Source organism: Ascaphus truei, chromosome 2 (genome assembly GCF_040206685.1).
Source record: "Ascaphus truei isolate aAscTru1 chromosome 2, aAscTru1.hap1, whole genome shotgun sequence".
Taxonomy (NCBI): Eukaryota; Metazoa; Chordata; class Amphibia; order Anura; family Ascaphidae; genus Ascaphus; species Ascaphus truei.
The window spans coordinates 289,760,113-289,784,448 of record NC_134484.1 but is presented as its reverse complement, the minus strand read 5'-3'; the positions used below and the strand labels follow the sequence as shown (position 1 = coordinate 289,784,448).

General features: G+C 47.3%; 1 protein-coding gene across 6 annotated transcripts in view; it reads left to right on the top strand.

The window, feature by feature from the left end:
- Nucleotides 1-24,336, top strand: part of SACM1L (SAC1 like phosphatidylinositide phosphatase) — a 423,363-nt gene that overhangs the window by 95,559 nt on the left and 303,468 nt on the right. For 5 of the 6 annotated variants that reach the window (XR_012799181.1, XM_075586287.1, XM_075586286.1 and 2 more), the window contains exon 4: nucleotides 19,780-19,907. The exons of the other annotated variant lie outside the window; for it this stretch is intronic. Coding sequence is in view for 4 of the 5 variants with exons in the window: in XM_075586287.1 (XP_075442402.1) it covers nucleotides 19,780-19,907 (128 nt within the window). In the remaining variant the exon portion in view is untranslated. The remainder of the gene's footprint in view (nucleotides 1-19,779; nucleotides 19,908-24,336) is intronic. 6 annotated transcript variants of the gene reach the window in all.

Here is a 24,336-nt window from a genome sequence, read left to right as displayed (position 1 = left end):
TGTGTCACTCTCACTGTGTGTGTGTGTCACTCACTGTGTGTGTGTGTCACTCTCACTGTGTGTGTGTGTCACTCTCACTGTGTGTGTGTCACTATCACTGTGTGTGTGTGTGTGTGTGTGTGTCACTCTCACTGTGTGTGTGTGTGTGTGTGTGTCACTCTCACTGTGTGTGTGTCACTCTCACTGTGTGTGTGTGTGTGTGTGTCACTCTCACTGTGTGTGTGTGTGTGTCTCTCTCACTGTGTGTGTGTCACTCTCACTGTGTGTGTGTCACTCTCACTGTGTGTGTGTGTTTGTGTCACTCTCACTGTGTGTGTGTGTCACTCTCACTGTGTGTGTGTGTGTGTGTGTGTCACTCTCACTGTGTGTGTGTGTCACTCTCACTGTGTGTTTGTGTGTGTCACTCTCACTGTCTGTGTGTGTGTGTGTGTGTCACTCTCACTGTGTGTGTGTCACTCTCACTGTGTGTGTCACTCTCACTGTGTGTGTGTGTCACTCTCACTGTGTGTGTGTGTCACTCTCACTGTGTGTGTGTGTGTCACTCTCACTGTGTGTGTGTGTCACTCTCACTGTGTGTGTGTGTGTGTGTCACTCTCACTGTGTGTGTGTGTGTGTGTCACTCTCACTGTGTGTGTGTGTGTGTCACTCTCACTGTGTGTGTGTGTCACTCTCACTGTGTGTGTGTGTCACTCTCACTGTGTGTGTGTCACTCTCACTGTGTGTGTGTGTGTGTGTGTGTGTCACTGTCTCACTGTCACTGTGTGTGTGTGTGTGTTTGTGTCACTGTCTGTGTCACGGTCACTGTGTTTGTGTGTCACTGTCTGTGTGTGGCAGCAGCCACCTGAGGTGATGAAGGACCTGAGTATCACCAGGGCGGCTCGGGTAAACAGCGCTCCGGGGGGAGAGGGTATAAGAGGAGTAGGGGATGGGGGGGGAAGGGGTATAAGAGGCTTGGGGGATAGAAGAACGAGTCTGCGGTGGGAGAGACACCTCACTACCGCCTCTCCTCCTCCTCCCCACACCGGGCAGCAGTTGCGGAGGGTACCTGCTCCGCCCCCTCCTCCCCACACCGGGTAGCAGTTGCGGAGGAGGGCACCTGCTCCGATCCCCCCTGCTCAGACTCCCCCCCCCTTGCGCACTTACACGGTCCTCCTTCTCCCCACACCGAGCAGCAGTTGTGGAGGGCACCTACTCCGATCCCCCCCCAATCAGATTTCCCTCCCCTTTTGTGTGTCAGAGAGAGTGTGTGTGTACGTCTGAGCGAGTGTGTGTCTGAGCGAGTGTGTGTGTGTGTCTGAGCGAGTGTGTGTGTCTGAGGGAGTGTGTGTGTCTGAGGGAGTGTGTGTGTCTGAGGGAGTGTGTGTGTCTGAGGGAGAGTGTGTGTCTGAGGGAGAGTGTGTGTCTGAGGGGGAGAGTGTGTGTCTGAGGGGGAGAGTGTGTGTCTGAGGGGGAGAGTGTGTGTCTGAGGGGGAGAGTGTGTGTCTGAGGGGGAGAGTGTGTGTCTGAGGGGGAGAGTGTGTGTCTGAGGGGGAGAGTGTGTGTCTGAGGGGGAGAGTGTGTGTCTGAGGGGGAGAGTGTGTGTCTGAGGGGGAGAGTGTGTGTCTGAGGGGGAGAGTGTGTGTCTGAGGGGGGAGTGTGTGTCTGAGGGGGAGAGTGGGAGAGTGTGTGTCTGAGGGGGAGAGTGGGAGAGTGTGTGTCTGAGGGGGAGAGTGGGAGAGTGTGTGTCTGAGGGGGAGAGTGGGAGAGTGTGTGTCTGAGGGGGAGAGTGGGAGAGTGTGTGTCTGAGGGGGAGAGTGGGAGAGTGTGTGTCTGAGGGGGAGAGTGGGAGAGTGTGTGTCTGAGGGGGAGAGTGGGAGAGTGTGTGTCTGAGGGGGAGAGTGGGAGAGTGTGTGTCTGAGGGGGAGAGTGGGAGAGTGTGTGTCTGAGGGGGAGAGTGGGAGAGTGTGTGTCTGAGGGGGTGAGTGGGAGAGTGTGTGTCTGAGGGGGAGAGTGGGAGAGTGTGTGTCTGAGGGGGAGAGGGGGAGAGTGTGTCTGAGGGGGAGAGGGGGAGAGTGTGTGTCTGAGGGGGAGAGGGGGAGAGTGTGTGTCTGAGGGGGAGAGGGGGAGAGTGTGTGTCTGAGGGGGAGAGGGGGAGAGTGTGTCTGAGGGGGAGAGGGGGAGAGTGTGTCTGAGGGGGAGAGGGGGAGAGTGTGTGTCTGAGGGGGAGAGTCTGTGAGGGGGAGAGGGGGAGAGTGTGTGTCTGAGGGGGAGAGTGTGTGTCTGAGGGGGAGAGTGTGTGTCTGAGGGGGAGAGTGTGTGTCTGAGGGGAAGAGGGGGAGAATGTGTGTCTGAGGGGGAGAGTGTGTGTCTGAGGGGAAGAGGGGGAGAATGTGTGTCTGAGGGGGAGAGTGTGTGTCTGAGGGGGAGAGGGGGAGAGTGTGTGTCTGAGGGGGAGAGTGTGTGTCTGAGGGGGAGAGTGTGTGTCTGAGGGGGAGAGGGGGAGAGTGTGTCTGAGGGGGAGAGGGGGAGAGTGTGTGTCTGAGGGGGAGAGGGGGAGAGTGTGTGTCTGAGGGGGAGAGGGGGAGAGTGTGTCTGAGGGGGAGAGTGTGTGTCTGAGGGGGAGAGGGGGAGAGTGTGTGTCTGAGGGGGAGAGGGGGAGAGTGTGTGTGAGGGGGAGAGGGGGAGAGTGTGTGTCTGAGAAGGAGAGGGGGAGAGTGTGTGTCTGAGAAGGAGAGGGGGAGAGTGTGTGTCTGAGAAGGAGAGGGGGAGAGTGTGTGTCTGAGAAAGAGAGTGTCTGAGAGAGATAGAGAGTGGGTCTGAGGGAGAGTGGGTCTGAGGGTCAGAGAGATTGGGTCTTAGGGTCTGGTATAGAGATTGGGTCTGAGGGTCTGAGAGAGAGAGTGGGTCTGAGAGAGAGAGTGGGTCTGAGGGTCTGAGAGAGAGAGTGGGTCTGAGGGTCTGAGAGAGAGAGTGGGTCTGAGGGTCTGAGAGCGAGAGTGGGTCTGAGAGAGAGAGTGGGTCTGAGGGTCTGAGAGAGAGAGTGGGTCTGAGAGTCTGATTTCCCTACCCCCTGCCCGATTTCTGTGTGTGTGTGTGTGTGTGTGTGTGTGTGTGTGTGTGTGTGTGTGTGTGTGTGTGTGTGCGCATTTGCGTGTGCACAGACACCAACCCACAGTCAGTCATAGTCACCCACCACCCAAGAGTCAGTCAGTCACCCAAAGAGAAGCAGTTCCAGCCATCACATTAGTGGTGAGTTCATTAAATGTTTCACCAAATACAGCAGGCTAATTTTTAAGTTGATAATTTTGGATGGCCCTCGAATGATTTTATAAATATCAAAATGGCCCTTGGCAGAAAAAAGGTTCCCCACCCCTGCCTTAGAGGCTTTAAAAGTAGAGTAAAAAACCCATTAACTGATTCATGTTGTTTTTTCATTCATTCTTATACTATCGGGGGGGGGGGGGGGGGTGTGGTTGTTGTCAATGATTACGATAACCAGGAATGTGAATAAATATTTATTGTATTTTATCAGGGGAAAAAAATAGAAAGATAAAAATAATCATGAATAATACATACTGCAGCCTTTATTAAATTCTTCTGACAGATTGAAATCGGAGAAACATTTACAAAACATTTGTAAAATATGGAGATACATGAAAAATTGACATTTATATGAATATCAATTAATACATACTGTAATGTACTGTATAATATATATATATATATATATATATATATATATAAATATTATTTTTTCCGTCTGTACAGTATCTTGTTCCTCATTCTGTGAACAGTACAGTACTTCATTGAGAGAGGAGAGGTTTTGTGTAGAGTATACGTGGTGCTTTGCATATTCATTTTGCAGGCACAGGTCCCTGCCTGTCCGGTGGAGCCAACAATCTACTGTTTGTTTTTGGTGCCCGAGGCACAGGGAGTTAAAGTGACTTGCTTTTTATGTACTGTATTTGGGGGTTGTATTTGGGGGTTTATTGATCAAATTATTATGATTATGATGAACTGCCTTTTGAAATTACAGTACTGTACTTGACGGAATCAGTTATTTCTTTGAACTGCAGCACAACTAATCCTTCAGCCCTTGCTGCTTAATGCGCATGAGTCACCCACCCAACCCCCTCTCTCCACAGAGTCGTTAATCTTCTGAATATTGCCATTGTGTTCTTAATCTGTCCATAGCCGATCTACAAAGCCTCAGTGCGCCTGCGTGTAATCACACCACCCCCTCCCCCCCATCCCCCAACCCTTAGAGACTTTGTTTACGGTAACGCTTTGGAAAATCCCTTCTCGATTTTGAAATGTAAATCCGATTTGCACAGCATTGTGAGAATTGAGAGTAAAAAACCATTAACTGATTCATTTTGTTTTGTCATTCATTCTTATTCATTGTTGTACTGTAGGGGTGGGAGGGGGGGGGGTTGTGGTTGTTGTCAATGATTATGATTAGCAGGAAAGTGAATAAATATTTTATTTTATCATGATCCAAAAAATACAAATATAAAAATAATCATGAATAATACATAATGCAGTCTTTATTAAGTTCTTTTGGCAGATTGAAATTGGATAAACATTTAGAAAACATTTGTAAAACATGTGGAAACATGAATAATGCACATATATAAGAATATTATTTAATAATATATACTGTAATGTATAATATATATATATATATATATATATATATATATATATATATATATATATATATATATATATACTGTATACAGTATAGTAATATTATTTTTTCCGTTTTTATCTTGTTCCTCATTCTGTCTACAGTACAGTAGTTCATTGAGAGAGGAGAGGTTTTGTGTACATCATTACTGCTGTTTATATACTGTACATTTTACTGTACAAACAGATTTGACTGGACACCAAACCCCACCTCCCCCCAGGCCACCCTTTTTTCCTGAAACGACAAGAAAACAAAAAATTAGTGCAGTTACTGTATGTGCGTACTGTATTATGGCATTGTGTGATGTGTAGTACTACTGTAGATGGCTGGTGCTGCTTTCTCTGGAAAGACAAAAATTGAGCAGTTACTGTAGTACTGTCAAACTAGTCTACTGTATACTGGAACTACTGTATACTCTGACTACTGTTAAATTCTAGGTACTAGTACCTGATGGCTGGTGCTGCTCTCTGTAAAGAAAAAACTGTAACTACTGTATACTCTGTGTTAAATGTCCTTAAATTCGCTTTTTCTGTAGATTCACATCACTATAACAGAATTCAGCATTCTTGTCGTTTGCACACAAAAACAAAACGTTTATTTTGAAAATAATTACTTACATACAAAAATAGTAAGAATGACGATGGTGATGTTTCAAATAGATTGATATTCTTAAGAATAGTTGCACATAGTAACCTTCTTTCTGTTAATATTCTCTTCAGGTATTAACATGTCCTTTTCTCCTCTTCATGGTATTATCAATCTGGCCTGGTCTTTCTTCGTCTGGCCTATCTTCTCTCCATCCTTCCTTCCTTCCTAAAGCTTACTAAGCTCACTGTTGTATTTATCCATAAAATATTCCTTGAATCAGCTCTCTTAATATATATTTCTATTCCAAATTAGGTCCTGCAGTTTCAAACTATGATCGCATAACAAACAGCACACTTATTCTAAACATAGAATACCAAATACAGTAAGGACTGGAAGAGTCTCAGAGCTTTTGTCTAAGCCTCTACTCTCAGCTAAAGTCACAGTTGTCAATAGTCACTCAGTGTCAAACCTAAACAGGGTTTCTGCCTACTCTGACCTTTTAGGACAGCTGCACCGTCAAAATAACTCTATAACCGAAAATACAATCAGATATAATATATAGATATGAAGGAAAGTCCAGACTATTATACTGTATACTTTAACATTCTGCCTTTGATAACAGATTCATTCATTACAATATAATTATTGCTAAATTGGATTTCTTACACTCTGACTATCTGGAAAGAAAAAATCTGTGCCATACAGTACTTACCTGTATCATACTGTACTTACAATACTACAGCACAGTACTACTTTCCTGATGCTTGCCCATTACGCACGATGACAATGGGCAACACAGTGGCAATATGGTCTATATATTTATGTTCCAAAAACTCATTATGCCTTTCAACAATTCGTCCTTTTTGGAGGGTGTGACAGGGTAAACAAAAGCCACCAGTTATATGACTGGAAAACCTATGTCTACTCTGCAGTGCAGCACTGACTAGGTTAACTTCAGCTGGGAACCTCAGGATAATTAGTTGGATCCCAGCTGCCTAATCAAGGTGTGTTAAAACCCAGGCTGTAGACAGAGGGAGGCTGTTGATGAGAGAGGAGTAAGCTGCTAAAGTGATTTCTGAAAACAAGGTCTGATAAACAAAGTAACTGAATTATAAACTGTCTGTCTCCTGCTTAAAAAAGGGATTGCTGTCTGAGTTACACACTGTCTGCTAAAGAGAAACTGTTTCGTTTTGTTTTTGCTGAAGAAAAGCTATTTTTGTGTGTTGTATATCTGTTAAGGCTAAATAAATAAGCCTTGGCAAGAAACCCACGTGTGTAGTTGCATGTACCCTGCAACATATGGTGTCAAGAATTGGGAAGGATTTTGAAAGGCCCTGAAGTTAAAGGGCACACAAGAATGAAAAAAATGGAAGAATTGTTTAAAGAGTTTTTGTGCGAGCAGACAAAACAGCAGGGACAGTTAATGCAGGAGCAGGCCCGGCTGCAAGCAGAGAGAGATGAAAGACTTTTGCAGCAGCAAACCCAGCTCCTAACCCAGTAGCAGGCAGCACAGGAGGAGCGAATGGCCAAGCTGCTAACCCAATTCCAGGGGTATGCCAGTCCAGAACTTGAAAACAGACCCCCGATACTCCTGAGGAAAATGGCGCCGAACGAGGATCCAGAAGCTTTTTTACTGACTTTTGAAAGAGTCGCCGAAGCTCAGGGCTGGGCTACAGATCGCTGGGCAACTGCTTTGGCCCCGCTCCTCATAGGAGAAGCCCAGGCCTCATATCAGGGTCTCCCAGCAGATCAGGCAATGGACTACCGCCAAGTAAAAGCCGCCATACTGGATCGCTTAGGTCTGACCCCAGAGACCTACCGGCAGCAGTTCTGGAACATGAAGTACACCGCTAAGATGAGACCCCGGGTCCTCGCTCAGCGATTATTGGACTTATGTACGCGCTGGAAACAACCCAAGGAGTGCACTAAGGAGGCAATTCTTGAGCAGGTGGTTTTGGAACAATTTCTACAAATAATACCCCGTTCCGCACGCTCGTGGGTAAAACGCCATGCTGCTGAAACCCTAGCTTTGGCGGTCCGACTCGTGGAGAACTTCCTTGGGGCTGAGCAGCAGGCGAGTGTCCTGGACCCGACTCCACCGGCACTAGCGGACGCCCAAAGATGGAGGTCGGATCAATGGGGAACCTACGGCCCGTCACGGAACCGCCAAGTCCAACGGAAGGAGCAGTCGTTCCAGCAAGGACGGAGTCCAAATGCTAGTCCCCGCAGAGAGCCTCATCTCCTTCCGGATGTCGGCTCGTCACAAAGTGAGAGGAACTTCCGAGGACGTCGCCCACAGGACCCACCAGAGGCCTGGTCTCCAGTTACCGGTCCAGCAGAGCGCTATCCACAGCCCCCTCCTGCGAGGGAACCCTCCCCATGTTCCGCCTGCGGAGAACAAGGCCACCGGTATGTGGACTGTCCACTGATGGATTGTTCATTCAGCAGAACCGTCGCCTCGGCTTTTACTGGGGAAAATTACAAGCCCTGGCTACTTCCAGCCCTGAGTGGGGGAAAAAACGTCCAGGCCCTTGTAGATTCGGGCTCTGGGAAAACTCTGGTCCTCCAGGAACTGTTACCGCCCAACGTGTGTTCTTTTGACTCCCCATGGAGCATAGAATGTATACACGGCGACGTAAAACGCTATCCGACGGCCAAAATCCGGCTACAGGTAAAAGGTCAGGAGGCTTACCTCGTAGTAGGAGTCGCTCCTTCTCTCCCTGCCCCCATTGTGCTCGGTCGGGACTGGCCTTTCTTTTCGGACCTAATGGCCCCAGTCTTTCACGAGGAGCCTCCTTCTAGGGCTCAGGAGAACCCTGGCAAACTGTTTCCCTTCTCGGCAGACCTTTTTCCAAGTAAACACCGGGTTCAAAAAGACTCGGAAGCAAAGACGCTTGGACAAACAGGACTGGTTGCAGAAATCTGGGTCTCAAGGTGAGCATTCTAGTAGTCAGAGGTCACAAGTGATGGCTGGGGATGGCTAAAGGGAGGGGGATATAGGCCCTGGAGATTTACCAGACCTGTACCTCCCTGACTTTTGCCAGAAGCAAAGGGAAGACCCAGTCCTGGCTAGACAGTATGACAAGGTGGTGAAAATTGATGAGCAGAATTTAGATGCACAGGGGGTGATAGTGTTCCCCCATTTTGAGCTATCAAATGATATCCTATATAGGGTGAATAGGCAGACACAAACAGGGGAGGTCACCAGACAGATATTGGTTCCCAAGGCGTTTGTTAAATCTGTGTTCACTCTAGCCCATACTGTACCTTGGGGTGGTCACCTGGGCAGGGATAAAACATTGGACCGTATTTCATCCCGATTCTCTTGGCCAGGGATGCATAGTGATATTGCTAAGCTATGTGCAGCATGTCCGGAGTGCCAGCTAACTAGTCCAAAAGGACAAAAACCAGCCCCGTTTGTTCCTCTACCCTTGGTGTCAGTTCCCTTTGAGAGGATTGGGATAGACTTGGTAGGACCTCTAGAACCTTCTGTGAAAGGACACAGGTTTATCCTTGTAATAGTTTATTATGCGACAAGATATCCTGAGGCGTTCCCCCTGAGAACAGCAACGGCAAAGAAAGTAGCCAACAAGTTGTTGGAACTGTTCTCACGGGTTGGACTTCCCCGGGTTATGTTGACAGACCAAGGTACAAATTTCATGGCTAAACTGATGCAGGATGTCTTAAAGTTACTAGAGGTCAAGTCTGTTCGGACATCGGTCTACCATCCACAGACTGATGGATTGGTGGAAAGATTTAACCGAACTCTAAAGGGGATGCTGAGGAAATTTGTAGATTCAGAGAAGAGAGCTTGGGATGAACTTCTCCCTTTTCTGCTGTTTGCAGTGCGGGAAGTTCCCCAGGCCTCCACGGGATTCTCTCCATTTGAATTGCTCTATGGCCGCCAACCCCGGGGTATCCTAGACCTCCTAAAGGAGTCCTGGGAGGAACAGCGGCCCCCTTCTAAGAATACCCTGCAATATGTACTAGACCTTAGGAAGCGCCTAGATGTGGTCGGCCATTTTGCCTGGGAGAATCTTAGATCAGCCCAGGACAGTCAGGAGAGACATTACAATCAGAATGCTCGCATGAGTGTTTCACCCAGGAGACCAGGTGATGTTATTGTTACCCAGTTGTGAGAGTAAACTCCTGGCCAAATGGCAGGGCCCATTCGAAGTGCTCCGCCGTACGGGTGATGTGGATTACGAGATCGCTCAACCAGGGTCCAGGAAGGGTAAACAAATTTACCATGTGAACTTGCTGAAACCCTGGAAGATGCAGCGGTCTCGATTCATCCACCCGGTGGAGGAGGAAACGGACTTTGGTCCTCAGCCTCCACGAGAGAACATCGTGAGTGACGATAAAATCCCAATGGGTAAACAGTTGTCCTCTGAACAAAAAGGGGACTTGTTAGCAATAATTACTCTATTCCAGGATGTTTTTTCTGACTTACCAGGACAAACTAACTTAATATCCCATGCAATCGAGGCTTTGAGGCATTACCTGGCAGGAGTCCATTTTACTTTGGTAACGGATCATGCTCCACTGAAGTGGTTAAATAGCATGAAGGATTCCAATGCTAGATTGACTAGGTGGTATATGGCCCTCCAACCCTTCTCATTTGAGATTCAGCATAGGCCGGGAAAAGGGAACGCAAATGCTGACTTCTTTTCTAGAGAAAGCGTGGATGGTCGGGCTTCAGCCGTGCATAGCCCCAGCCACACACTAACAGGGGAGGAATGTGACAGGGTAAACAAAAGCCACCAGTTATATGCCTGGAAAACCTATGTCTAGTCTGCAGTGCAGCACTGACTAGGTTAACTTCTGCTGGGAACCTCAGGATAATTAGTTGGATCCCAGCTGCCTAATCAAGGTGTGTTAAAACCCAGGCTGTAGACAGAGGGAGGCTGTTGATGAGAGAGGAGTAAGCTGCTGCTAAAGTGATTCCTGAAAACAAGGTCTGATAAACAAAGTAACTGAATTATAAACTGTCTGTCTCCTGCTTTAAAAAGGGATTGCTGCCTGAGTTACACACTGTCTGCTAAAGAGAAACTGTTTTGTTTTGTTTTTGCTGAAGAAAAGCTATTTTTGTTTTGTGTGTTGTATATCTGTTAAGGCTAAATAAATAAGCCTTGGCAAGAAACCCACGTGTGTAGTTGCATGTACCCTGCAACAGAGGGTTTCGCCACTTTCCGGATATGGTCCTTCAGCTGATGCCAGACCATTTCGATCGGATTGAAGTCTGGCGATCTGTCATTGGAAAAAAAGGACAATTGGTTTAAGAGATACAGTACAGTACACAGTGAAAACAGTGGGGAAAAAATGACAGTTACTGTACCGCACTTACTCCGCTGGCGTCTTCACCCAGTTGATACCGCGCTCAAGGATATGCGCTGTTGACGCGGTGTGCTTCGGATCGTTGTCCTGGTAGAAGCGGTGACCATTGGAGAACTCGCGTTTGATGTATTGCATCTCAGGGACAATGTTGTCTTGGAAGAAAGCTTTATTCATAATTCCTATAGCAAGAAAAGAAAAGTGCTCCAAAAACTGCACAATAGTACAGTACAGTGCATACAGTAAGGCAACACTAGTAAAGTACAGTGCATAAGGCTACATTATATTTGATATATTTTACCTTCAAAGATGACAATGCATCCTGGTCCACGCCTAGAGATGGCACCCCACAAATGCAGCTTCACGGGGTGTTTTGGCCGCGGCTTCAAAGATATGCAGCCTTTTTTGTGGAATGCAAAGCTTGCAAATCTCTCCAGCGACACAGTAGACTCATCAGTGAAGATGCAATCCTGGAAAGTCTCCCCACTGTCGATCCATGCGTGGGCCTGGACCACTCTTTTGATTTTGTTTGCGTCCCGTATGATGGGTTACGCTCTGTAATGACAAGGAATAAAAATTTTTAGCGGCGCAGTACAGTACAGTTTCCTAAACAACACCTTTACCTCCTGTACTGTCCAGTACTAACCTCACACGTCCATATTTCCATCCAATGCTGCGTCTCATCTTCTTTATGCTGGTCTCGGATACAGTCAGATTGTGCTTTTCCTGCAGAGTGTTTTTTTTTTTTTTTTTTTTTATAACTTTGATTTTATTGGGTGAAATAAAACATACATGGTAACACCATCCATTGGCTTCAATGACATCACCTCATTTTGTGTTTTTATACAATCAGCCAAAAACTTGACATACTAGACTCACAAGACGAACAGGGGAACATGACACACAGGCAAGCTAGAAAGGAGGGAAGGGAGGGAAGAGGGGGGGTGGGGGGGCGCGAGGAGGGCTCTGTGTTTGCATCAGGGGGGGGATGCCGGTTTTCTGGTTTCTCGCCACCCAGGCGACTGGAATCTTCCACTAGGTCGCTGTGCGCTTACATATGTATAGACCTCTCTCTCAGAGAACAAGGACCACTTCTCTCCTGCCGCTCAGACTCTAACTACCTCTTTCTTGGGGGCCCTATTGTAGCAGGGATCCCGCTCACTCTCCAGGCTCCCTGTCCCTATACTGTCATGGATCCGTTTCATTACCGGAGAACGCATTTACTGCTTATCATTGCAGGATTGTGGTAATATCTATTCCCGGGATGTCTGTCTGTGCCAGCCAGGGCTCCCAGACTTTTAGAAAATTTGAACCGATGTCGTTAACCAGACTCGTCAACTGTTCCATCCGGCAAACAAACCAAATTCTGTTTCTGATCTTGGGAATAATTGGAATATCCGGTTGTTTCCATAATGCAGCGATCTCGCACCTGGTGGCGGTTGCCAGATGTGTAATCAATTTATGTGTGGCGTTTGATAGCCCCTCGACTCGTCTGCCCAACAAAAACAGCCATGGGTCCAGGGGGATCTCCACTTCTAACAGTCGTTGAAGCCAATCTTTAATTTCCCCCCATATCGGGGCCACCTTCGTGCAAGACCACAGCATATGGAATAAGTCCGCTCTGTCTCCGCACTGTTTGGGGCAGAGCGAAGAGTAGCCTTTGACAAATTTAGATAATTTAGTGGGCGTATAATACTACCTCATCAGGACTTTATATGCGTTCTCCTTTTATGTGGTACAGATAGAGCTTTTAGCAGCCACCTGCAGGATCCTATCCCAGTCTTCATCTTCTAACGTCTCTCCCAGGTCTGCTTCCCACTGTCTCATGTACTTAAGTTTGGGTTGGTCGTCCGTCTCCGGGCACGCTACTTCCCTGTACATTCTAGAGGTTAGTCCCCTTGTGTCCGTATCTCTTGAACAGAGCTGCTCAAAATAGAAAGACCTGATCTGGAGGTATCTAAAGAATTCGGCGTTCGGTATATTTTTCTCCTCTTTAATATGATCAAAAGTTTTTATATATTGCCTACCCTCCAGATCGTTTAGACGGAGATACCCTGCTTGGATCCACTTTGAGAAAATAGAGCTATCCATACCGGGAGCAAAGTTTGGATTCCCCCACATGGGAGTCATCAGAGAATTCGGGGATGTGAGATGACACTTAAACTTAACAGCGTCCCAAGTCTTCAAGGAGCTGACCATGGTCTGCAGCGGAGTCCGCATAGCGGCTCGACTTTTTTTGGGCAGCCAGATTAGGTTCTGAATATCTACCGGTGCGCAGCATTCTTTTTCTAATGCTACCCACCTCCAAAGGTTCGGATCTGTGTGCCACTGCACAATCTGGCTCAGCTGGGCTGCCTCGTAGTAGGCGAACAAGCATGGCACCCCAAACCCTCCTCTCAATGTCGGACTCCTCAAGATTGCTTTATTGATTTGTGGGCCTTTTTTATTCCAGATAACCTTTGTTATTAAGGACTGCAGCGAGAGGATATCGTCTCTTATCAGGGGGATCGGGAGGGCCTGGAAAAGGTACAGCACCCGTGGCAGGAGATTCATTTTCACACTATGAATACGGCCTATCCACGAGATGCTACACTCCGACCATCTCCGGAGATCCTCTCGAAGAGTCTGAAACAACCTGGGATAATTTGCTTTATATAAAGCCTTATACTCCTTCGTGATATATACCCCTAGGTATTTGATCATAGAGGGTTGCCATTTAAAATTAAAATTGAGTCCAATTAGTTTTTCTACTGGTTTAGGTAAATTTATATTGAGGGCTTCGGATTTGGCCTGATTAATTTTGAACCCTGAAATTTGTTTAAAGGTCCCCAAAATTGAGAAGACATTGGGCAGGGAGGTAAGGGGATTTGATAATGTCAGGATCACATCATCCGCGTAGAGCGCCACTTTGTGTGACTGCCCCTTTACAGCTATTCCCGTAATATCCGGGTTGTTTCTTATATGTGACGCCAAGGGTTCTACGCACAGGGCGAACAGCAAGGGGGACAGCGGGCACCCCTGACGTGTGCCGCTCCGAATTTGAAATTGATCTGATGGGAACCCCTGATGCGTAACCCTCGCCGTTGGCCCCTCGTATAAGGCCATGATGGCCTCCAAGAGACGTCCCTCAAAGCCAAATGCCTCATGCGTCCTCCTCAAGTAGGGCCAATCGATCCTATCAAAGGCTTTCTCTGCGTCCAGACTCAGTACCATCGACGGGATATTCTGTTTTTTTGCCAGATCCACCAAATCTATTATCCGTCTGGTATTGTCTGCCGCTTGCCTTCCTCCGATGAACCCAACCTGATCTGGATGAACTAACCTGGGAAGGACAATACCCACTCTATTGGCTAGTAATTTGGAGAAAATTTTAACATCAGTGTTAATCAACGAGATGGGCCGGTAGCTCTTACAGTCTGCCGGGTCCTTACCAGATTTATGGATCAGGGAGATGGACGCCTTAAGCATCTGAGCTGGAAACGAGGCCCCATGTAAGATCGAGTTAAATAGTTTTAATAGATGTGGGGCTAGAATTTTCAAGTATTTTTTATAGTATAGGTTGGGGAAACCATCTGGACCGGGCGCCTTGGCAGGCTTAAGTGACTTTACAACTACCGTTAACTCTTCTAAAGAGAAGTCCGTCTGTAACGCCTCCTCCTCCACCCGGCTCAATGTCGGTAATTTGGCATCTTTTAAGAATTCCCTGAGATTATCCCTCGTCTTTTGATTGTGTATGACCTTACCGCCATCGTAGAGCGTCTCGTAGTAGCTTTTGAATTCCGCTACGATCCGCTTAGGATTAGAAGTAAGTTCTCCCCCTTGTGTGCGTATAGCTTGTATATGGTAATTAGGAATTTTGTTTCGGAGTCGATTAGCTAATAGGGTGTCCGGCTTGCTCGCCTTCTCAAAGTACCTACGCCTGGACCAGCTCATCTCCTTTTCCGCCTGGGAGGCCAATCTGATGTTCAACTGCTGTTTGGTCTCTAAGAGTGCACGTAGGGTGCCATCATCTCTGGATATTTTATGTGCCTCTGTTAGGGCCGATAATTTTTCCTGTAGGGCTTTTATCTGACTCTCTTGTTCCCTCCTGCGTCTAGCAGCTAGGCACATGAGGGAACCTCTGAGGGTAGCCTTATGGGCCTCCCACAGTGTGGTGTGTGACGAGACACTCCCTACGTTCTCAGCGAAGAATTCCACAATCCTCTCACCAATTTCTTTCTGAATGTTTGGTATTTTCAGTAACAGCTCGTTTAGTCTCCAGTTTGCTCCTGGTCTGTCTAGTAAGTTTAGAGTGCACCGCAGCTCAATGGGTGCGTGGTCTGACCACGAAATATCGTGGATCCCCGTGTGGGAGACCACTGGGACCAGTCTATTGGATACTAGGAAGTAGTCCAGCCGGCTGTATCGGTTGTGTGGGTGGGAGAAGAAGGTGTAATCTCTACTCTGGGGATGTTGTTCCCGCCAGATATCTACCAGTTGGCAATCTTTTAACCCCTGGGTAATTTGTTGGACATCGAGCCTAGGGGGGAGATTAGCTACCGTGCACCGATCCAATTTGGGGTTCAGTGTCCTGTTAAGGTCCCCCGCTATGATCATGTTTCCCTTGGCTTCCTTTTGTAGTTTTCGGAAGGAAAAGAAATCCGCTGAAGTTTCACAGGGTGCATATACTGATGCTAATGTGAGAGGCTTCCCTTGGATTGATCCCACTAAAATCAGAAATCTGCCCTCCTTATCAGTCACCATTTTCTCGACTGTGAAATCTATCCTATTGTGTATGGCTATAGCAACTCCCCTTTTTTTCACCTGGGCGGATGCTAAATGTACTACGCGGAAGTCCTTATCGATAAATTTTGGGTAGCTGTCCCTAGAAAAGTGTGTCTCTTGGGGAAAGAGGAAGTCGGCTTTAAGTCGTTTGTTGTCCCTGAGGGCTAACTTGCGCTTCGCCGGACTGTTGAAGCCCTTAACGTTGTGAGAAATACACCGGACCTCGTTACTCATAGAGCTTTAATTGTAACCTGAATCCGTCGGTGTCTTTCTGAGCCATTCTGAATCCTCTGGGTGGCGTAAAGATCTCGTTCTCCGTCTCTCCTTTCTTGTCGTCGCCTTTCTTCTGCGCCCTGCCAGGGGAGTAGGGCATGTGGTGGGGGGAAGTGATACAGAAAGAAAACACACCAGGGGGGACAACAAAGAAAAAACAACATAAATACATGTAAACAGACTGTACTGTGGCATCGGCTCTAGGACGTCCCTGTCCCACAGCCCATACCATTGCCTTTGGGACAGAGGCTCTCGCGGGTCCCCGACCTCGCCCCCACCCTCCTCCCCAAAGGACTTTAGCCGGTTCTGGAGGCCCATCCCCCTTCCCGGCCCATTTGAGACCCATGCCGACTCTGGGGTAGTCCACTCGGCTCCCACCCGTGTCCGCGCTCTATATACACCCTAACGTATAAAGGAGTTACCACCTCCCAACTGGATATTTATAATTGCCAGCAACCTCGCTTGCCTGACTGCCTGCCGTTACCTTATCTCATGCTCTCTTGCCTACAGATGCCCTGTTCCTCACCCTTCCTCCTTTTCCTCCCTGTGTTTGCAGCTTATTGGTCCTTTCAGCTCTCTCCCACTACTAGGTCCTATCCATCTACGTTGTCCCTGATCCTGCCCTTGCTGCAGCCGTGTTTTAAATGCATCCCTCTGTCCTTGTCTATACTTGTAGCGCTTCCGTCTTTCCAACTTTGCTGCATCTCTCTCTGAGCGTATCCCCCTAATCCTATATCCTCTCTTTACTATATCTTCCGCTGCCTTCTCTCACTTCCCCCTACCATCAAAAACTTCCTATTGCCTTCAGCCTCCTACATCTTGCCCTCTCGCCCCCTCTATCTACTCCGCTCTTCTCCCCTGCTTCCCATCTTCCTCTGGTTTCCTTCCATCAGTATCCCCTACCTTCCGATAACTTACTTCCCCCTTCTGTGTATCTTACTCTCTCTCTTACCTTTCCTATCCCCGGCTCATTCCTCTATTCTGCCTCCGCTCTCTATCCGTTCCGTCCCCTCCCCTCCCCTGCGTCTACTTCCCCCTGCTTTCTGTCTCCACCTCCATCCTTCACTTGCACCCCCTATCTTTCTATCTCAGCTATCTATCCTGCTTCCGCTCCTACTTTCGTCAACCCTTTATTCTCTCTTCCCCTTCACCCTTTTATCCATCTATCTCCCCCTCCTCCCTTTCCCTTCTTGTCTCTGTCTACTTGCGGCGGACCCTCTCCTTGCGCTTGTTCTGCGGTGCGTCGCTGGTTCTTTAATGAGATCCGGCGCTTTGTGTCCCTGTACGATGACGTCCTCTACCCCGATTGCCTCCTCCAAGATGGCGTCAGTCCTCGCGGTTCCGGCTGATGATGACATCCGGTTTCCTGTTTCCGCCCGCCATTTTGGATGTTACTCTGCCACGAGGAGGAGGTGATGCGCGCTCTCTCTTCCCGCCCTTGGGATCCTTCCTCGTTCTGCGCCTCACGCTGGCTCTCTCAGCTCTCAAGCACCGCCGCCATCTTCCACTGCTTGAAGGTAAGGCAAAATCGTCTTGTTTTACAGGGATTTTTCTTTTTCCGTAGCATGTCTTTTGATCTGCGTTTTTCCCTACTGACCCTGCTGTCTTTAAACGGAGGACTTCCACTTCTCCCTTGGGGGATCTTGTAGCGGGTATTTCAGTAGGCGGTGAAGGTGTGAGTGGGCAAAAACTTTTATTTGGCGGGCATTTTGGTAAAACGGGCAGGCAATTTTTAGGCAGCTCCGCGAACAATGCAACTTCACACCAACCGGTGTAACTTTATTGGAGCGCAACCGTGCGCCTTTGTGGAACTGATGCTGCATCTTGTCAGCGTTTTTTCCCCTTGGCTTTAGGCGAGCCGTTACCTCCGCTCCACTCTGGTTCTAGCGCTTCTGCCTCGTCCACCACTTGAACCGGAGCCTCCCTTAGGCCTAGTTTTGCCAAGAACTCTGGGCCCTCCATGGGGTCTCTCATGGTGAAAGCCCTCCCGTTCCTCGCCACCTGCAACCCGAACGGGAAGGTCCATCTATAGCGCACACGTAGGAGCTCAAGGCTACAACAAGTTAAGCTTAGCAAGGTATGAGAGGAACTGCAGGGTATTTGTAGCACACAGGAACCAGTAGCAAAGGAGGCGGAGCAGAGGCGCGGCCTCCGCAGAGGCAAGGATTGATAAAAAGAGAGAAAAGATGCGCCAAAAAAGAGTTATCCTACTGTTCAGTATATGGCTCCTGTCCTTGGCACAATGCAGTTCCGCAGCCTGAGTCTCTCAGAGGTGATTCACCAACCTCTGTGTGGATACTGGTAGAAAAAAGGGGGGTCCTCCGGCGCGTTGCTCTGCTTATGGCTCCACGGCGTTTAAAGCATATAAGTGAGGGAGAGAAGAGAGGGGACCACAGTAAGGGACCAACACAGTGATTATACACAGCTCTTCGTCTGATTAGGGAGGGGGGGGGGAGTGGGGGTGGTTAGAAGATCAGTAGATGTTGAAAGATAATGGTGAATGAGAGGAGACACACTTACATCAAAATGTCTAATATCTTGAATTCTTCTACTCTTCTCCTTATATAGCTGTATTTTGTTGAGGGTGAGGAAAAGCCTCCTGGTATCCTCCTGTGTGTGAGCGTGTTTGAGAGTCAGTACATGCCCGAGTCTCCTGTGCTGCAGTTTCCTCCTGACCTGGAAGTGATTTCTGTGTGTGAGCGTGTTTGAGAGTCAGTACATGCCCGAGTCTCCTGTGCTGCAGTTTCAGGAAACTGCAGCACAGGAGACTCGGGCATGTACTGACTCTCAAACACGCTCACACACAGAAATCACTTCCAGGTCAGGAGGAAACTGCAGCACAGGAGACTCGGGCATGTACTGACTCTCAAACACGCTCACACACAGGAGGATACCAGGAGGCTTTTCCTCACCCTCAACAAAATACAGCTATATAAGGAGAAGAGTAGAAGAATTCAAGATATTAGACATTTTGATGTAAGTGTGTCTCCTCTCATTCAGCATTATCTTTCAACATCTACTGATCTTCTAACCACCCCCACTCCCCCCCCTCCCTAATCAGACGAAGAGCTGTGTATAATCACTGTGTTGGTCCCTTACTGTGGTCCCCTCTCTTCTCTCCCTCACTTATATGCTTTAAACGCCGTGGAGCCATAAGCAGAGCAACGCGCCGGAGAGGCAAGGATTGGCTGCAGGAGACAAGTGGGCTAAACGAGTACTTGCCACGCAGCTGGAGAACGGTGCACATCGTCACGTGTGTGTGTGCGCGCCGCACGTGAGAAGCGTGGTGTGACCGAGGGGGCGGAGCTAAGCTCTGTGGCACTCGTAGTGTATTTTTTCTACTGCCTATTGTTATCCAATGAGTGTTTGCCTGTTTCTACGGAATAAATCACAATTTATTTTACTGCTTTGCTAAGTGAAATGATCCCGGTATAAATGTGTAAGTACCTGGTCTCCCGTGACATTTATCTTGTGCACAAATTTAATTAAGGTATTTCCTCATTTTGGGCACAAAAAGCTGGTACTCTTCACTGCTGACAGCTCTGTTGAGTGCCACCATGAGATTACAATCTACACAGAATTTATGTATTTTAAAATATAATTTATCTAAAAACACCCTTCCTATGAACATCAATGTAAATGGGTATGGAAGGGATTTAAAGAGGTGAGGGGGGGGAGTGGGTGCGGGGGGGGGGGGGGGTGAAACAGATTTGTCTGTGCAAGCAGTTGTGCTGAGATCCCTTTTTCATTGGTAAATCTACCTTCTATGAAGCTGCCACATGTGAAACTGCAAGGCCTGTCAATGACTTTCAGGGCTGTCTGAAAATAAATGGTAATCTGAGTATATTGCCCAACCCTATTTCAGTCTTGTGGATTGTGGATGCAATGTTATTAGCCCCCAAAACAGAGCAGCTTGGATTGAGACATGGTTAAGGCCCATAACTGTGGGAGCAGAGACACAACTCTGAGTACTTTTTGTTTAGGATTGCACTTAATTCTATCCTGGAAAATAAAGTTTTTTTGAATCCTTTTATTTAATGGTTTCATGAAACATACAAATGTATTAGTGGAACAATTGGGCATTAAGTTGAGAAGTACATTTCACTATTTTTTAATAAATCTTTTACTAATTCTGACATCTCATTTACCAGGAATGTATCTGATTGTGATAACCCGAAGGAAGAAAGTAGGAGATCTGCTTAATCATTCAGTTTGGAAAGCGACAGACTTTGACATCATTTCTTACAAAAGGACAATGTTACACTTAACTGATATTCAGGTAAGTAGATAATGCAAAGCATAGTTAGTAGACCAATTGGCCCATATTTACAAAGTGCTGAAATTCAGCAGAATGCCTTCTGCTGCCAGGAGACACCTTTCATCCCATACAAGTCAGTGAGCTGTAAGTTGCCTTCTTTCAACAGGAAGTGTCTTGCTAAATTAAACTGCTTGGTACATATGAGCCATTATCTCCTTGGGTAGCAGCAGTGTGCCACTAGCATTCTGGGATCGCAACAGTTACCACTTTAATTATGGTCCTGTGGTCTCAACCCAGCTCCCAATAATGCACACTGAAGAGTAGGATCCTCTGGGGGAGTGGTGAATGCTAGCTTCCCTAGAAAACTAAAAACACATCCATTACTTTTTCTGGATGCCAATACAGTATGTCCTTTTGTGTGCCAACCCTCGTAACTTTCTGAGAATATCGTAAGGGCACTCATGCAGTTCTATTCCCTTCAACATAAGTGTGAAAGTGTCATGGGAGACCAGGCAATTTACACCTTTTTAACCGGGTCATTCATTTTAACTGGGATCACTGATCAAAACAAGGTAATTAAATAAATTGTAGTTTATTCGCACAAATTAATTTACACACAATGATACACAAAGTACAGACGAAAGACGAAAAGCACACTTTATTTGGGTCTGGGGACGAAAACGATTCTTTCCTAGCTACAGAGAATACTAAATAAGAGTTTTACCCTGACTGGGACTTAGCCCGGAATCTCCTGGTTCCCAAATCAGCATGAAGTTCTACACGCCACTACTCCCTTCTCTTCTGAGAACTTGGACTTTCTTGACCGCGACTTAGTACCAAATTCCTGGAACTAAAATTGGCATGAAATCCCAGACGCGTCCGCTACGTTCGATGAGAACTTGGCCACAAAAAGACGGGACTTCGTCTCCAGCGGGGCAGACTTTTCAGGCTTGGTTGCTCTGCTATTCGCACAGAAGAAACTTTGAAAAGCCAGCCCGTCCTCTTACCACTGGGGATCTACAATCTGATTGACTCACAGGTTTTTATAGTATTTCTGAGCTTCATTCATGAAACTCAGCAGCCAATCATCGCGTGGGAACTTTCCCAGCAGCCAATCAGAGCCAAGCTGGCTAAAAAACAGCCGGGTCAGTGGGAAATATGAAATTGCCAAGGGACATGCGCAAGTTTGCCACCTCTGTCCCTGGCTGTCTAAATGCCACTCACTGGGTCAGGTTCCACTAGGTCTGGCAGAGCAAATGGCAGCCCGGATCACTGCCATTGTTCCCCGGACCTGGGTACTTGAGCCCTTCCCTGCCACTCAATTGCTTTTCACACATCTGGCTACTTTGAACTCCGATATCCAGCAGACTTGCTGGCACCAATGTGGTAGCCCTGACAACCTACAGTACCTGGACATCGGTTTCGAAAGTCCCAAGCATACACAGTACATTAAATACAATAATAGTATTGTATTGTATTGTATGTCTTTATTTATATAGCGCTATTAGTGTACATAGCGCTTCACAGTAGTAATACATGTGATAATCCAATAAATAACAGATAATATAAATAACAGATCATGGGAATAAGTGCTTTAGACATAAAAGTAACATTTCGGAAGAGGAGTCCCTGCCCCGAGGAGCTTACAGTCTAATTGGTAGGTAGGGAGAACGTACAGAGACAGTAGGAGGGAGTTCTGGTAAATGTGTCTGCAGGGGGCCAAGCATTATGTATCGTGTTTAGAATATCCACAGTGCTATTCATATGCTTCTTTAAGCAAGTGTGTCTTAAGGTGGGTCTTAAAGGTGGATAGAGAGGGTGCTAGTCGGGTACTGAGGGGAAGGGCATTCCAGAGGTGTGGGGCAGTCAGTGAAAAAGGTTTAAGGCGGGAGAGGGCTTTAGATACAAAGGGGGTAGAAATAAGACATCCTTGAGAAGAACGCAAGAGTCTGGATGGTGCATACCGAGAAATTAGGGGTGAGATGTAAGGAGGGGCAGAAGAATGTAAAGCTTTAAAAGTGAGGAGAAGAATGGAGTGTGAGATGCGGGATTTGATCGGAAGCCAGGAGAGGGATTTCATGAGGGGAGATGCTGAGACAGATCTAGGAAAGAGTAGAGTGATTCTGGCAGCAGCATTTAGGATAGATTGTAGGGGAGACAGGTGAGAGGCAGGAAGGCCGGACAGCAGGAGGTTACAGTAATCAAGACGGGAGAGAATGAGGGCCTGAGTCAGAGTTTTAGCAGTCGAACAACAGAGGAAAGGGCGTATCTTAGTTATATTGCGGAGGAAAAAGCGACAAGTTTTAGAAATGTTTTGAATGTGAGGGGCGAATGTGAGAGAGGAGTCGAATGTGACCCCTAGGCAGCGTGCTTGGGCTACTGGGTGAATGATTGTAGTTCCAACAGTAATGTGGAAGGAGGTAGTAGGGCCAGGTTTGGGAGGAAGTATGAGGAGCTCTGTTTTAGCCATGTTGAGTTTAAGGCGTCGGAGGGCCATCCAGGATGATATAGCAGAGAGACATTCAGAAACTTTGGTTTGTACAGCAGGTGTAAGGTCAGGTGTTGAAAAGTATATTTGTGTGTCGTCAGCATAGAGGTGATAATTAAACCCAAAAGATGTTATTAGGTCACCTAGAGAGAGTGTGTACAGAGAAAAGAGAAGAGGTCCCAGGACAGAGCCCTGGGGTACCCCCACAGAGAGATCAATAGAGGAGGAGGAGGTGTTAGCAGAAGAGACACTAAAAGTACGATGGGAGAGGTAGGATGAGATCCAGGATAGAGCTTTGTTCCGAATACCTAGAGTATGGAGAATGTGGAGGAGAAGAGGGTGGTCCACGGTGTCAAATGCTGCAGAGAGGTCGAGTAATATGAGCAGAGTGTAATGACCTCTGTCTTTGGCAGCATGGAGGTCGTCAGTTATTTTAGTGAGGGCTGTTTCGGTGGAGTGAGCAGTGCGGAAGCCAGATTGTAGAGGGTCTAGGAGAGAATAGGTGTTGAGAAAATGGAGCAAGCGAGAGAATACAAGACGTTCAAGTAGTTTAGAGGCAAAAGGCAGGGGGGAGACAGGTCGATAGTTAGAAAGACAGGTAGGGTCAAGCTTGCTGTTTTTGAGTAATGGTATGACTGTTGCATGTTTGAAGGAGAATGGAAAGGTTCCAGAGCAGAGGGAGGAGTTAAAAATGTGTGTAAGCGTAGGGATTATAGTAGGAGCTAGAGGTTTTAGGAGATGGGAGGGAATGGGGTCAAGAGGGCATGTGGTAGAGGGAGAAGAGGAGATCAACAGCGACACATCCTCCTCTGAGACAGTGGAAAAAGACTCAAGGAAGGCAGGAGGAGAGTTAGGAAGAGGTGTAGGATGGTGGGAAGAAACAGAGGGGATGTTCTGCCGTATGGATTCCACCTTTTCCTTAAAATCAGCAAAGTCCTGAGCGGAGATGGAGGAAGGAGAGGCAGCTGAGGGTGGTTTGAGTAGAGTATCAAAGACAGAGAACAGTTGGCGTGGGTTAGACTTGTGCATGTTGATTAGTGCAGAAAAGTAGGTTTGTTTAGCTTGCGAGAGGGCAGAGTTGAAACAGGATAGCATAAATTTGTAGTGAAGGAAGTCTGCGAGAGTGTGAGACTTCCTCCAGAGGCGTTCAGAGGAACGAGTGGAGGAACGCAGCATGCGCGTGTGGGAATTTAGCCATGTACATGTATTAAAGTATACTTTTTATATACTCCTAAATCTCTGGGTATGAGGAATAGAATAAGAAATGTGTACTTTTATTCCTATCAGCCTTATTCCCCTTACACACACCTTTTAGAGCCCCCCACAACCTTAGCTTTGGTTGGGGACACCCACAAACCCAATACAGGTTCTGGGTCACCTGGGCACCAACTGGGGTAACCCCCTTAACCTAGGGATCCGCTCAGCTATATGGACACATATTCATCTCTGTGCCCCATTCACCTTTCTGGGCTATGCTGAAGCAGGGTACCCTAGCGGTGAGTCGCGCTTGCTTTTTCAAGGGGAGACATTGCCGGGAAAATGTGCCTACATGTATCCCAGAATCAGGCATGATCCGGGTACATTTTTAGGTGAACCGACAACTCCGGACCCCAACTACCTAGGCACATTCTGACAACAATTCCTACCCAAAACCCCCCTTGAATCTCATCTCCTAGGAACCCTACTCGCTGGCATGTCCGGAAAGGGAAAAACACACAAACAATTTTTATTACATGTTATACATTTCAACAGCTAACTCTTGAACCCTTATACACAGATAAGGGGTAACCAAAATCAGGCTTGACCTTTGAGAGCCTGGTTACCCCTTACCGTCACAGACGGTAAACGGTGTAAATGCTTGGTTTCCTTTGACAGGGGGCAACTAGACTTAAAAGACATATAAAATGTTGCTGATTGGAGTTGCCGGTAGTATTGGTATTGGTATTTTACCCGCAAATCGCG